The following is a 16495-nucleotide window of genomic DNA, read 5'->3' on the forward strand; positions in this document are numbered from 1 at the left end:
ATACTTTTTGTATTCATATTTTTAATTAAGCGTAAATCATATTTTGCTCAAAGAGAGTGTTGAATACTTATACATTGATAACAAAGTATCCATAACGACTAACTCATCATCATCAGTGATGACAACTCATTTTGGGTTCTAAAGTATCAGCGACATTTTATCCTTGCTGATATGACATTATCAGCGACGACATATCGTTTTGAGTTTTGAAGCTATTAGCAACGGCCCTAGACATTATCGGCGATGACAATATTGTCGCTGCCACTTGAGCAATAACGAGAAAGTATTTGCGAGGATGGCATGTGGTCGCTAAAGACCTATTTTCTTGCAATCGTAGCATAAACAATTGGTTGTTGTTGATATGGATGTTTGACCATATGTGTCAATAATTTAGTAGCCATTATTGCCTTGAGTTGAAAGCTTTCTATCTGAGTTATTACTCATGGTTAATTTCCCCCATTCACCTAGCCTTGTAAGAAACGATTGTTAGGTGGCTAAAGCAACACAATTGGCAAGAAGAAAGTTAGGTGCCCAATTTGCACCAACACTGCAGACTGCTGCACCCATCATATTGAATTATTGGGCATCGTGATGGGTTAGGTCTCACAAGAAGCAGCTCCACAGATCCTCTGATGTGTTTGGTAAACCTTAATTAACTTGATCGAGATCTCACAACACCCTTTTTTAAGGATACCAAAGGTGGCCAGGCTGATGAGTAACCATCACTAACCTGTCCCAACTGGATTTGGATTCAGTCAACTTGGGGCCGCCAAACCATCCTCGACAAGGAGTTTGCTTTGATAAGTTCACGAGTGTGTTTGGAGAAGAGTTTTGAGAAACGAAACGAAGAATGAATTGATTGATGTGATAATAAATAAAAGAAGTTTTGATTTTTTTTTTAGAAAATGAGAAGAAACCTTTGTCAAATTGACCCGTGGGGTCACGTGACTTTTGATAAGTTTTCTTTCTTTTTTTTTTTTGTGGCAACTAGCAATTATTATACTTGGGCTAAATAAATTTTTAGGTGGTCAACCCGTCACTTTGCCCCCATAAACTACAACGCATTGTCACTTTAACCGTCTGAGTTACGTCTTTGACTGGCGGAAGAGGGGTTTGGGCACAAAATGGTAGTTTGATGGGGTCAGGCAGTAGAGTTGTCAGTTCATAGGGGCAAAGTGACAATGCGTTGTAGTTAATGGGGGAAAAGTTAATTACTCCCCTTTTTTTTGTTTTGTTCGGCTTATGGTTTTTGGTAGATTTGAGAGTGTTCTTGTTTTTGGTTTTTTGCATGAGTTTGGATTCGTCTGGTTTGAGATTACGCCTTTGAAGATTTTCTTCCACTCGACGGGTCTCTTTGTATTTTTTAGGGTTCGTGTGTGAAGGAGAGCAACAGTTCTTTTTTTTAAAATTTTTTTTTTATTAATTTGGAATCAGGGTAAATTTGAAATTTTATAAAAAAGTCAGGGGCATAAACGTCATTGTCTCACTTTTAACGTTTAAAATCTGACGGAGGGGTTCAAATTGACTGCAATTGAAAGTTCAAGGGTCTAAATTAAGAGGTTTTAAAGTTTGAGGGAGGTTTCTCAAATCGGGTGGTAATTCAGGGGTCTAAAGTGAAGTTTCACCATTTCTTTTTCCTTTTTCCTTCAATGTGGTGAATGGGATATGAGAATTACAACATAATAAAATGGGAAATGCTATGTGTTCTTTCAATTGCGATGTGACTTTTAAAATTATCGTTGAATTTGAAATTATCATTATTGACTTTTAATCTATTGATGATTTTAAAAGTCACATCACAGTTAGGAGGATACTAGGAGAACACTAGAAGAACACCTATTATTTCCCTAATAAAATATGGACAGAAATTTCTCCAAACCAATTTGGAGGAAATATCTTTCAGCCCATTTAAGATAGTGCCATGTGTCTATAAACATTTAAAAGGCACATTAAATTCTTAACGTCATTAATAACAGTTTATTAATTTAAATTAAATTTAATGTACCTTTTAAATGTTTATAGACACATGACACTATTTTAAATGGGTTGAATGATATTTCCTCCAAACTAATTTGGAGGAAATTTCTATCCATAAAATATAGGAAAAATTCACAAAGGACCCTGAACTATCGCGTGTTTTAAGAAAACCCCTCTCAATTTCACCCATTGAACTTTTAATTTTATGCAATTTACCCCTCCGTCAATTTTTACCGTTAAGCCCTAATGGAAACCCCTAAAAAGAAAAAATTACCCTTCGATTTTCCTTTTTTTTTAAAAAAAAAAAAAAAAAAAAAATTGAAAAAAAAAAATGGTCACAAAGTGGTCCAACCGTGGGTCACCTTGTGATTTTTTTTTAATAATAAAATTTTTAAAAATTTAATTTGAAATTAAGGGTAAATTTAATTTTTTTTTTTTAAAAAAAAGTAGGGGGTATAATGGTCATTTTACCACTTTTAACGCTTAAAAATTGACGGATGGGGGTAAATTACATCAAATTGAAAGTTCAAATGATGAAATTGAAAGTTTTTAAAATTTAAGAAAGTCTTCTCAAAACGTGTGATAATTCAGGGGTTTAAAGTAAAAATTTTTTAAAAAATATAAAATGGGCGGACAACTCAAATAATAGCCCCTAAATAATGAGAAGTCAGTGCGAAAACTAATTAAAAAAAAAAGGGGAAAATTCACTTTACCCCCTGAAGTTTTAGGAGTTTTTCAATTCGAACTCCAATGTTTAAAAATTGGCAATATACCCCCCTAATGTTTCAAAAATTTTCAATTCAAACCATCTGTTACTAATTTTCATCTAATTCGACGGAAATCATTCCAGGTGCATCTCATGTGGGATTTTGTTGCCCTCTATTCCAATTTTGTCCTCATTAAAACTTATAAAATTACGTAATTACCCTCATTAAAACCTATGAAATTGAGGGTAATTACATAATTTCATAGGTTTTAGTGAGGGCAAAATTGGAATAGAGGGCATTAAAATTCCATGTGAGACGTACGTGAGATGATTTCTGTCCAATTTGACGGAAATTAGTAATGGAAGGTCTGAATTGAAAATTTTTGAAACATTAGGGGGATACATTGCCAATTTTTAAACATTGGGGTTCGAATTGAAAAACCCTTAAAACTTTAGGGGGTAAAGTGAATTTAACCTAAAAAACAAAGTAACGGGTAAGAATGAGACAAATAAATAATCCAACTCATGAAGAAAACAAAAACAACAACAAAAAGATTGCTGGCAGAGATAAAGCAATGCAAACACGATTATACACTTGATTGACTATTCAATTGACTTATTTCTGATACTATTTAAGCTTTGATTTTTTAAGGGAAAATTTCACTTTAAACTCTTGAATTACTACGCGCTTTGAGAAGACCTCCCAAAAAAATTCAAAAACTCTCAATTTACATCCATGAACTTTCAATTTCAATCAATTTACCCCCCTCCGTCAAATTTAAAATGTTAAAAGTAATAAAATGACATTTATACTCATATTTTTTTTTTATAAAATTACAAATTTACCCTTAATTTCAAATAAAAATAATAATAAAGTTAAAAAAAGAAAAAGAAAAAAAGACCCATAGTGACCCAGCCGTGGGTTTGCTAACCCACAGTCTAGGTGAGTCTCGACCAGAGACCCACAATGGGTCGTAGACACGCAGCCGTGACCCAGTACTGGGTCTCTGGTCGAGACATGCCTGGGTCACCAGCAGACCCACAGCTCGATCATGGCCGCAATCCAACTTGGGTCTGCTGGGTCACGGCCAGACCCATGCGGGTTTGGCCATGACCTAGCGTGGATCTGGCCTAACTCACAGGTCACCAGACTATTTTTTTTATTTTTTATTTTTTTAAAAAAAAAGGAAAATTGAAGGGCAATTTGGTCTTTTTAGGCATTTTTGTTAGAAGTTAACGGCTAAAACTAACGAATGAGGTAAATTGATTGAAATTAAAAGTTTATGGGTGTAAATTGAGAGTTTTTGAATTTTGAGAGATTTTCTTAAAACATGCGGTAGTTTAGGGTTCGAAAGTAAAGTTTCCCCCTTTTTTTTTTCTTTTTTTTTTGTAAAATATTGTCTATTATCATTAATCATCAGAAACCATTACAGACTGTTCAAAAACAATTAGCTCCTAAATACAAGATGGAGTGTTGGAGACCCACTCTTGATCCATACACTGCTTTACCGCCCATCTAGCCAATGCATGTGCTGCACGGTTAGCATCTCTGCTAGCATAAGTAAATTTCCAATCTGCAAAGGTCGTTAACAGCATGTAGTTTGAATTATCTCTTAAATATGTTTTTTAAATGTGAAGTGAAGTAGAGATAACAACAAATATAATAGAGACCGCAAGTTAAAAGAAGGTATTAAATGTTGCTTTAAATGAAAATAACTTCAAAATAATTGCGGATGATTGATAAATAATTACATCTTAAAATGCAATACTTTCTTTAGAGTGTTTGGAATAAAAACATATTTATAATATTATTAAATTTTATTAAAATATAATATTATTTTATATTAATTAATTATTAATCCCGCATCCCCGTTCCCCTCCGTGACACTAATATACAACAAAATTGCCCCGGCAGTGACCTTTCATATATATATATATTAAGCCATGTAATCCACGATACTAAAAAAAATCCACCACATGGATAGGAAAAAGTGTATAAATTAATTATATTTAAGAATTGTGGCAGTCATCAAGCATTTGCACCTGACAACACATGTGGAGTCAAAGAGTGCTGTCGAGCAAAAAAAACTGAGACATGGAAATTCTTCTTCAGCATCCTCTCCTCTTCTACCTCCTTGCTCTGGCCTCTTCTTTGGCTTGCACTGAGAGTCTTAGCCGGACAGATTTTCCGGCCGGTTTCGTGTTCGGAGCGGGGTCAAGTGCTTACCAGGTATATATGCAACCAACTTCGATTACATTTTTAAACGAGAAATACTAGATATTATAATTTTATTTAATATTTATAATTCAATATTGCTGACGTAACATTCTCAGCTAAACATTGCTAGATGAATATTTGATAGAATTATATTTATCGAAGTCTCAGATTATGTTTGTGGCTTTTATTCATTTTGAAGTACGAAGGGGCTGCACACCAAGATGGAAAAGGGTCCAGCATATGGGATACTTTCACTAGGATACATCCAGGTCCCTCTCCCTCTGTGCATGAATATTTCCTTCTACCGAATTTGAGACATTTTCCCAATATATTTGATTTTGTCTTGTCAATCTAGCGTATAGTGCTTCTATATTCATTGAGTTTTTTGAGGAACAGAAAGAAAAAGAACAGAAAAATGGAAAGAAAAAAGAAAAAAGAGAAATACAGTCCCCAATAAATATGCAGGAGAAGAAATGAAGAAAACAAACATGTAAAAGCTCATGAGTCCTGATCAAACCCCATGTATAAAAAACTTCCAAGATATCAACCACTGATTCATATAAAAAAGAAATCAAACATTTTTAATGTTTCTTAAGTGCTTAGCTTACTCTTAATCAGGGGCGAAAGCACGTACTAGGTTGGGGGAATGTCCCTCCAAACATTTTGAAAATCTTCTTAAGATATGATTTTTTTATAAATTTGTCCCCACGAATCTTCTATATTCATTGCTCCCATTTAATTAGTGACTTTCGGTTCGCAATACTATTTTGGCTTGACTATGTTGTTTTTAAGAGATTTGAATGTTCTTGCTAAAAGAAAGAGTTCACACTAAATAGTAAATGCACCTATATTTTTTGAATCCTATAAATCATTTTTAGTTTATTTTAAAACATATAACTTTTGTATGCAATAATAACTTACGATTTACTGTGAAATTAAATTTAAGACTAGTTTATATTTATTTTACTTAAACATACATATAGTATCTCTCTATGTATGTAAGTTCGTTCTCTCATACTACAAATCCTGGTCTGCCCATGCTTTTAATCACTATTTAACTCTTTGTTTTTTTTTTTTTTTTTTTGGAAAAACTATTTAACTCATCTTAAATAAGCCCCATTTGGTGGGTAATTGAATAAACAATAATTAACCAGCATGTACCCATAAGTTAATGGACTTTAATTATTAAAAACTTAGAAAGTTAGAATAATGAATGCAAATATCACCTAAACATAGAATCAACTAACCTACCTGAAAGTCAAGGAAAATTAACATAGAATCAACTAACCTACCTAAAAGTCAAGGAAAATTCTGTGAATCATTGCTGACAAAGTGTCCCTTTCATTTGTAATCTTATGACAACTTCTTCACTTCATTTCTCATGATTACTTTACAATAAAAATTTTGTTTTTATTTGATACATCTAACGGTATTCATCATGATATATAATGGTATCACATTATTTAAAAATTTTAAATGACACATAAAACACATATATGCACATTTATTTCTTTACAATTTAATTTCTATCATGAATAATTTTTTTCTATTTCACTTGAAATAAAAAAATCCATGCATATTATATTCATGTAAGGATCTGTATCAAACTCCATCTTACTTGATTATGCTTTGTTTTTATTTCCCATTTTCTGGGAAAAGAAATGTTCAGTAAAAAAGAACTAGATGCCATATGTTTCATGTTGTAATTAAAAGAAAAAACAGTTTTCTATTTCTATGTAATAGTACTGTAGTTTGGTGTTTGATATATTTTTTTATTTTATTTTGTTTACCACCCAATCCCTTGACTGCTTATAATTAATATTTTGTGGGGCAGAAAAAATTTCGGACCATACCAACGGGAATATAGCTGATAATTTCTATTATGGCTTCAAGGTATGATTAAATTACTGTATTTTCTTATCCAATAAACTAAAAGACTAATACTATTCTTCACACCTATTTATCACATTTATTTTAAATAGATTAATGTGATGTGTTCTAAGTTTTTTTTTTTTTGGGGGGTCAATTTAATAAAAAGAGTGGCAATTAATGTTTCAGGAGGACATATCTCTGATTAAAGAAAATGGTTTCGATTCCTTTAGATTCTCCATCTCATGGCCCCGAATACTACCAAGTAAGTTGTAAGATCATTGCTAGACTCAACTTTTGTGTAGAGGTCGATAACATGAAGAATTACTAAAAATGATTTTCTCAAGGACAAAGTTTTCTTTTAGGTTTAAGGAAATTATTTTAATTCAGTCTATTAAATTTAAATCTATATAAAAATGGGTTAAAACACATTTTAAAATGAAACTTTTTTTCTTTCTAGAAACCCATTTTTGGCTTTAAAATATATATTTTCTGACGCATTCTCAACATGGTCTACATATTCCAAGTAACATCTGATTTAACTAAAGCTTAATTTTGTCCTTAGAGGGAAAAATTAGCGGGGGAGTGAACCAGAAAGGTGTCAAATTCTACAATAACCTCATAAATGAGCTCATCTATCAAGGTAAATTTTAGCTAAGCATGTTTGGGAAACAAATTTATCCCAACTCAACTTAACTCTCTCTTCAAAATTTAATGTTTGGGAACCCTACTCAACTCAACTCAAAAATTTTTAACTTATCTAAAAAAATTTCAACCCAATTAATAAAAATATATACTTATGGGTGGTGGTCGGACCACCCCGCCCACCCCCGACCGGTTTTCCACCCTTGTCTAATTTGCAGGTGGCTCATAATATTCGAGGGTAGCTGATCAACCCTCGGGAGCGGCTCGGCCACCCCCAAACAACTGGGGGTGGTTTAAAACCACCACAAATTTTTTTTTAATTATATTTTATTATAATTTTTCATTAATTTTCTTTATCATCATCCAAACATAATCTCAACTCTTTTTTCTAGTTGAAATTCACAATTCAAAAAAAAAAGGGTAAAGTCCACTTAACCCCCTCAAACTACCACATTAATGATAATCTACCCCCAAAATTATCAGTTACGACAACTTACCCTCCAAATTACCAAAAAAATGGCAATGCACCCCCCCAATGGTAGCAAAATGACGAAATTACCCCTATATAATGTTCAGACAAAAATACCTTTAAAATTTTGAAAAAATAAAATAAAATTTAGTATTTTTATTTTAGTAAGGGTAATTTTGTCATTTTTTTAAAATTGGGGGTACATTGTCATTGTTTTGATAGTTTGGGAGGGTAAATTGTCACAATTGATAGTTTGGGGAGTAAATTGTCATTGGAGTTGTAGTTTGAGAGGGTTAAATAGACTTTACCCAAAAAAAAAGAAAAAGAGTTGAGTTGGGTAAAAAAAAAAGCTAGTGAAAGAGTTTTTATAGGTCCCACTTACCCAAACAAATATAAGTGGGCAACCTAAAACTTGCTTGGACAGGTGGGCCCATATTAACTCTCTTATATTTACTGTATAAATTGCTACTAATCAAAACAGCAAAATTACTAAGAATTTCTATCCCACGTGCCAACAGTTAAGCTAATTATCATAATTTTGGGGTTTAGCAAAGCCTCTTTCTAATCAACTTTGACTACAATTTGAGCAGGTTTAGAACCTTTAGTAACGTTATTCCATTGGGATCTTCCACAAGCCCTTGAAGACCAGTATCATGGATTCTTAAGCCCAGACATTGTGTAAGTTTGAGACCAGCATCAACAAGTGTTCTTTGCACAATTTTATCTATTAGACTGATATTTGTTTAAAATGCACGCAATCACATCATTTGCTAAAATATATACGCTTGATTAAAAATGCATATGAGAATTATAAATCTAGTCATCTAGATTTCTAGCAATTTGTTGCCCGAATTGCTATTGAACAACAAATGTGAGAAATTTTCTTTTGGACCTAACTGCCCAAATAGGTACTGGGTCCGAACAAAAAGTGTGAGACAATTCTTATAAAACCCGCATACCCAAACAGGTGGCGGGCTGCCCGAAACCCTTTCGGGCATGCAGGTAAGTCCCATGAAAACTCTCGCAACAAATTGCTGGGAATCTCTGTAACATAATTATATGGACATTGGAGGAAAACTATATTCGTATCCAACCTTCTAAGTAATTTCCATTCGATCAATTCCAACAATTAGGGATGATTACCGAGATTACGTGGACTTTTGCTTCAAAGAATTTGGTGATAGAGTGAAGCATTGGACTACATTCAATGAGCCAAATTATTTTGCCAGTGGAGGGTATGCAACAGGCACCAAGGCACCTGGTCGATGTTCTAACTATATTGGAAATTGCACATTTGGGAACTCAGGGACAGAACCCTATATAGTGGGCCATAACATGCTTCTTTCTCACGCAATTGCTGTAAAATTGTACAGGGAAAAGTATCAGGTTTGTGCTTCTAACATTTGTTTCATATAACTATTTTGCATAAATTATTAGAGTCAAACAATTAAAATCTGTTAGGTTGTCTTGAGTTTCTGTCAATTTCAAAAAAGCTAGCTTAAGAGATGAGGCTTTTCCTCACACTTATAAAGTGATCACCAGCCGCTTTTATAATTGATGTGGGATAACCCAACAATCTTTCCTCATACATCTGGCTTTGGGTTGGAGCAAAGACAACATGTTTCTCTCGTAAACTATTGGGCCAAAACTTGTTGGTTGAACCTAGGCTCTGATACTAGTATTTGGTGGTCTTAGGCTTCTTTCAACCCCAAAAGCTAGCTCAAGAAGTGAAGCTTTCTCTCACACTTGTAAACCGACCACTAGCTCCTTCCATAACCGATGTGGGATAACCTCAACAAAATCATTGCTTATATTTAAATGGACAAAAGCAAACATTATTTATGGAAGAAAAAAGAAAAAAAAAATTATGATATGGTTAACTGAATTTGATATTGTAGGCTTCACAGAAGGGAAACATTTCGATTACAGTAGCTTCTTACTGGATGGTGCCCAAATTCCAAACAGTTGCTTGCCGCAAGGCTGTCTTGAGAGCTCTTGATTTTATGTTTGGATGGTAAGTTTTATGAGTTGGATTTTTTGTTAGCTTTTTATTTTGGGAAGGCAATAATTTGGACAGTCTTTAAGCATGTTCTTCACATAGATCTTTTGAAACAAACACTAATATTAAAACTTAAATTTATGAGTTTGAGAGATCGACAATATATGTATATCAATTATTTACTCTTTTTATACCAAATTTTATTTTTTTATAATAAAAAATTGTCATTTTAGAAATTTTGACAAGATTTAACGAAAAATTCTATTGGACGAGGGTAATTAAAAGAAATTAAAAGTTTGATACCATTAATTGAGAGTTTTTGAACTTCGTTAGTACTTTCAAAACGTGTGAAAATTCAGGGAGTTTGGTTAAGGAAAATTTTATAGGAAATATCATTTTTCTCAACAAAAAAAACAGAGTTTAATACTTAGATAAATCTGTTTTGGTAATCTTGGGTAACTTTTACCATATTCAGCTCAAATTTCTTTTCTAGTATTATTGACTACTTTATACCTTCAACAATTCAAAGAAAAAGGTTTCTTGTATGCTATTTGTTAAAGTATTAATTTTATCTTTTAAAACAAGTAATTATTTTAATTTAACACAAATCTTTTTCTTTGTTTATTTTTATTGCTATTATTATTATTATTATTTGTGTAGGTATGTTGGTCCAGTTACCTTTGGTGAGTACCCTGAGACAATGCAAGATTTGTTGGGGAATCGACTGCCCAGATTTACTGCATCGCAATCGGAGATGTTGAAAGGTTCATATGATTTCCTTGGCGTAAATTACTACACAGCAAGATATGCAGAAGACTCTTCATCTTTCAGCAGCATCAACCTAAGTTACACAACTGATAGCCGTGTAAATCTTACCAGTTAAGCTCACAATCCTCTTCCTTGATGAGTTTAAATATTTTCAAGTTAATCTTATGTTTCCATTTGACACTCACATGCACCATCACATTATTTGTTGTCACAGTGTTCAAAGATGGCATTCCTATTGGTCAACCAGTAATCTCTCTCTCTCAAATCCCTTAAATTGACATGTATTTAATGTTATATATATATATATATATATATATATATATATATATATATATATATATATATAAAAGAATCATATGAGTTTAAACAAGGGGTGACAATTCATGTTAGTTTGTGTGTCGGGATCGAGTTGGATCGAAGAACGGATATAATTAAGGCTATATAAGTTAATTTTAACTCATCCCATTTAATTAAACGAGTAAGACCCTTCAACCGTAATTTGCTAAATTTCATTTTGGGTTCATGTGGAGTTTGCGAGTCGTATAAAAAAAAATTGTTAGCCTTTATGTTATGTATTGGGATCCGGTAGGATCAAAGTATGGGAATAAGACTATATAGTCTAAGTCTAACCCGATCAATTTGATTAAATGGGTTAAAACCTTTAACTCTAATTCACTCATTTTATGTTAGGTTTACGACGGGTTCGTGGGTCGTATCAAAATCGTTAACCCTAGTTTAAACACATGTTAGTTTAATAAAAAGAGATTTATGCAACAATGTTTGTTTCCATTTTCAATATAAATGAGTATAATATGCTTAGCTAGTAGCTGCACTAAGCAAATTGCTACGTTACAAATGGTTTTGTAGACTGCTTCTAGCTGGCTCTACGTATATCCAAGAGGAATTCGAGATCTTGTGCTCTATGTAAGTAGAAGTTTCAACAATCCACCTATTTACATCACAGAAAACGGTAAGAAAAACAACATTTTATCCTTGTACATACATTTTACTTAGTGTTCTTGAGATTACAATCATTAAATCAAGCCTATATATATATATATATGTTCTTTGCAGGAGTCGATGGTAAAGGCTATTTGCCGATTCAAGATGCCCTCAATGATAGCTTGAGGTTAAACTACCATCGCAACCATCTGTCGAATCTCTCAGAGGCTATCAAGTGAGTGCACATGCATATAATTCTTTTTTCGTCTTCTTTGGGAAAACACATATAATACAAATTCTCGTCCCTCCCATTTCATAATCTTATGTGCTACCTTAGAAATCACACATAGAGGCAAAATCTAACGGAAAAATGAGCATATAACATGCATGTGCTTTTTAAGATCCTAGAATTATTTTGTCACAACAGAAAGAACACACAAAAACTTTCTAGGAAAGAAGTCTAGAAGAAAGCCAACTCATATGTCGATCACTTTGGTTTTTCAAACAAGCTAAATTTTCTTTCTTCTTTCGTTTGATAAGGGTATCCGAGGTGTTTTTCCCCAATTAATCTGAATAAATGACATATCTATTACATTCTTGAGTTCAAAGCAGGTACTAACGGGCAAGGGCGGAACTACGTGGCTCCTTGGGGGCTGGCCATGTTTTCCTCAAAAATTTTAAAAAATGCTTTTAAATTTTTAAAAATTAAAATTTTACCTCTCAAATTTTTTAATTTTGCTGCCCACCCCCCAAAACACCAATTGCTAGTTCCACCCCTGCTAATTAACAGGCACAATTTAATTTGGCAGGGTTGGAGCTGACGTGAGGGCATACTACGTGTGGTCATTTCTTGATGACTTTGAGTGGGAATTCGGTTATACTTTTCAGTTTGGCCTCACTTACGTAGATTACAAAAATGACTTGAAAAGGTACTCCAAACAATCTGCTTTATGGTTCAAAAGTTTCCTCCAAAAGGAAAATGTCACAAGACCACCTTTGTTATATTCTGAGTAGCAATTAACTTTGTAGAGACATCTGGTTTGTTGTATGCAGAATCGTTTGAAGAATTTTTGCAAGCAAAAACATATCATCTAGCAATCTGTGATGAAAAAGATGAAAAATGTCTTGATTTTATTAGTATAATCAAGTAATCAACCACTAAAATATGCAGCTAACATTCTTGCTACACCTAATATGCTATGCTTCAGCTACTCAACCATCACATGGAACTTGCTTATATAGAAAAAACCATAGAGTAAAGCAAGAATAATTGGAGAAGTATTTAAGAGTGTGTTTGGCCACGCCGCATTGCAGGCTGAATGTGTTTTTTTAAACGGAATTGCGAAAAGTACCCGGTTTGAGGATAAAGTTGATAATTTTATGTTTTCGAATGCAGGCAAAAGAGTGAGTTTTTCAAAACTCATAATTTTGAAGGCCGAATTGCAACTTTATCAAACACTTACTGTTTCTAAAAATTGCATTTTCATTAACTACATTTTAAAATTGTTGATTTTCAACCAACCCATACGTTTCCAAAACCGTTAAACTAAATGGACATTACATCATATTTCAGATCATCATGCAATATATAGTTTATTATACGATGTATACTTGTATGGTAAGCCTTGAATGGTAGAAGCGGGCATAGTTTGAGCACTATTTTCTTCAAAACACAAACTTATTTTTTGGAAACAACTTGGAGTTGTTTCCATATTTCTGTTTTTAACGTTTTTATTTTTAAAATTGATTGCCAAACACATGATTACATGGTAGAAGCGGGTTTTGCTGTTTTGGAAACAAAAAAACCTGTTTCCAAAACTGCAATCAAATAGACTCATAAAATTTTGTAATTTGAGAGAAATTGTAGGGGATCCCAATCCTATTTAAAGGGATAAGAAGTAGGAAGAACTCAAAGGCATTGGAATGGTAGAGAAAATGGATAATTTCGGAGAAGTGGTTTTTTTATTTTCTTTTTTATTTGTCTTGGCTCTTTGTTGCATGAGTCAACCAATAATATGCAATGCTTACCAAATTCACATTGAAAATGAGTTCCAAAGAGCTCTTCTAGGAGCTCGTTGTAAGTCCAGAGACACGTCAGAAATTTCTAATGTGCGACACCTGGCACATCAGAAATCCCCTCGATACCCGCTATCGCGATATATATTAACATATCATAAAAAATATATATCAGATAATTATATATCAGATTTTTTTTTTTTTTTTAAAAGTAGTTTTCTAACATGCCAGGTGTCGCACGTTAGAAATTTCTGACGTGCGACACCTAGCACGCCAGAAATCCCCTCGATACGCGATATTGACATATCATAAAAAAATGGGCGGAATTTTAAAATTTTTTCCTCTTCTTTTTCCCTTCAACTTTTTCACTCTTCTTATTCTTTCCCTCTTCATTTATTTTCCCCACACTCTCTCTCTCTCTCTCCTCTCTCAATCTCCCTTTTGCACACTGCACGGCAGCAGATCGAAGAAGAAAGCAGAAGAAGAAGAAGAAGAAGAAGAAAAGGAGAAGAAAAGAAGAAAAAGAAAAAGAAAAGGAGAAGATCGAGAAGCTGGGTACGTTAAGAAGAAAAAAAAAACGAAAAAGAAGAAGAAGAAGAGAAGATAAAAAGATTTTTGGGTTTTTGAAAATTTGTTGGGTTTGACATTTGGATTTTTGATTTTTTGAAGATTTTTTTGGTTTGGGTTTTGGGTTTGAGTTTTTGAAAATGGAGATAGAAAAGAAGAGCGAGAGAGAAAGAGAAAGAGAAAGAGAAAAGAAGAGAGGTGCAGAGAAATTCCTAAAGCCTTGTTTGGATGGGCCAGATTTTGTTTTTGTTTTGGAAATTTTAAAAAACCCATGCATATTTGGTGTTTGGCCCGTTCGTCACAAAACCCAACTGGAATTTAATTCCAAAATTTGATCCAGGTCCAAATTCCAAAACCGGCCCGTTCGCACACTCGAACCCCAAGCACGACCAGCCCTGATTTTAAGGCCAGTGTTCTACAGTTTCTACAGGGATTTAGAAACAAGGCCCAATAATTACTGCCCATCGACTCACACGCACCGACACACCAACCCACTACAGCTGATTTACTACTTGGCGTGAAGATCAAAATTTGGTCAGGCGGCTCTGCAACAATGAATTAAAATCACCTGTACCCAATGTCACGCTGAACTCGGCTTGGGAGACGAGATGCATCTGTAAGAAAAAAGGTACTTTAATCCTAACCGTCAGTCGGTATTCGGTAATGCTAAGGGTGACATGTGGCAGGTCCCTGTAATTCCATTCAAATCCGCGACCCACGGAATCATGCGCCACTGCTGTCAAAAGTTAATAGAAGCTTGAACAAAATCCACTGCAAGATTTACAACAGCAACCAACGCACGTTCTCCATGCGTTGGCTGCCGTGAAAGCTGGCGAATCCAACGAAAAGCACAACTGATGTGCGGGAATTCCAACATTAGCTGAGCATCGTCCGATTTCTTTCAAACCTCATCTGACCGTCCGTTTTCAGAGTTAGAGAATTTTAGGATGGACTTGCACTCACGGTAAAGGGATGAAATTCTTGACCATCGACTCGTGGATGGACGCCACCTCACCCATCATGTAACTTGTGCCTAACAAACGTATGTGATCTATTCGCGCAGACTTTTGCCATGCACCTACACCACACCGAATCACACCCATTGCGTGAATTGCGAACCGCGTATGTCTAGTGGCATCTTGATTTGTGCATGCTCATCAGACCGTCCATTTTTTTTTGAACAAATGTGGGCCGTCCATACCAGATATGTGAGCACAACGTGCCCTTTCAATCATCGTTGATCTGTTTACCCATTGTCTGAACCATTTTGGCTTATCTCCACAAACCTATTTACCCATTGTCTGAACCATTTTAGGAATTTCTCTGCACCATTAATGGTGCAGAGAAACCAAAATCTTTCAAAAACCCAAATATTTGAGTTTTTGAAATCTTCTCTGCACCATTAATGGTGCAGAGAAATTCCTAAAAAAAAAATAATTTAATTGAAAATTAATAAATTTTTTAATTGAGAAAAAAAATTTTAGAAATTTTTTTAAAAAAATTCCACATTTTCTGACGTGTGATACACCAAAACGTCATAATTTTTTGACGTTTTGCCCACTGACGCGTCAGGAAATTTTTTTTTCCTGTCACCTATGCTTCTGACAATTTACACGCGTCAGAAACAACACGTCAGAAAAATTTCCTGACGCGTCGGACACCCTAAAACGTCAGAAATCTCCAGTAAAAAAAAATTGTTTTTTTGTAGTGGCAAGGGCTCGTAAGCTCGACCTGGATAACAATCGAATAGCTCAAAATATATATATATATATATATATATATATATATATATATATATATATATAGTTACATATTTTGTTATTAATATTTGTATCTATATTACCATACTTCATTACTTTTTATTTATTTGATATGTTCGCACAAGATAATGAAAAGTTGGTATATAATATGAATATAACTAGATAATACCATATACTTATCATATGATTTACATATTATCATTAGATAAATCATGATGTGATTCGTGAAATCTCAAATTAAGCTATTAGTATAATAATATTAAAAATTAAAGTCAACAATGTGTTTGTTTAGAATCATAATTTAAATTTTAAATGTCCTCAAGGGGATAGCTCAATCGGCTAGGGACCACACCTCATGAAACGGAGGTGACTAGTTCGAATTCCTCCTCCCCCTATTGTGTGGACATGTCAAAAATAATAATAATAATAATAATTTAAATATAATCATAAATATTAACAATTTAATTATGGTTAATACTTAATACTCTTAATTAAGTCCACCAATTATAGTATGATTTTTTTTTTTGAAACATATCATACTCGTTCATTGATAAAAGTT

At 33.6% G+C, this 16495-nt stretch overlaps 1 protein-coding gene across 2 annotated transcripts; it reads left to right on the top strand.

Annotated features, from left to right (window-relative positions):
• Positions 1 to 4737: 4737 nt before the first annotated feature.
• LOC132171121 (beta-glucosidase 17-like) lies at positions 4738 to 12737 on the top strand. Of its 2 annotated transcripts, XM_059582350.1 has the most exons (13): positions 4738 to 4913; positions 5101 to 5170; positions 6736 to 6794; positions 6960 to 7035; positions 7336 to 7413; positions 8475 to 8562; positions 9018 to 9270; positions 9783 to 9898; positions 10544 to 10761; positions 10866 to 10897; positions 11519 to 11621; positions 11726 to 11828; positions 12403 to 12737. In XM_059582350.1, the coding sequence occupies exons 1-13, from the start codon at positions 4779 to 4781 to the stop codon at positions 12605 to 12607; spliced, it is 1536 nt and encodes a 511-aa protein (XP_059438333.1). In that variant the 5' UTR covers positions 4738 to 4778; the 3' UTR covers positions 12608 to 12737. The 2 variants fall into 2 exon arrangements, with proteins under 2 accessions (XP_059438333.1, XP_059438334.1); XM_059582351.1 differs by lacking the exon at positions 7336 to 7413.
• Positions 12738 to 16495: the final 3758 nt, after the last annotated feature.

The sequence above is a fragment of the Corylus avellana genome, chromosome ca2 (genome assembly GCF_901000735.1).
Source record: "Corylus avellana chromosome ca2, CavTom2PMs-1.0".
Classification (NCBI taxonomy): Eukaryota; Viridiplantae; Streptophyta; class Magnoliopsida; order Fagales; family Betulaceae; genus Corylus; species Corylus avellana.

Excerpts from the sequence above, each read along its gene's own strand:
- LOC132171121 (XM_059582350.1), top strand. The coding sequence starts at position 4,779 with ATGGAAATTCTTCTTCAGCATCCTCTCCTCTTCTACCTCCTTGCTCTG. Across the intron at positions 5,171-6,735 it reads TTTCACTAGGATACATCCAG|AAAAAATTTCGGACCATACC; the intron begins GTCCCTCTCCCT and ends TTTGTGGGGCAG. Across the intron at positions 9,271-9,782 it reads TGTACAGGGAAAAGTATCAG|GCTTCACAGAAGGGAAACAT; the intron begins GTTTGTGCTTCT and ends TTGATATTGTAG.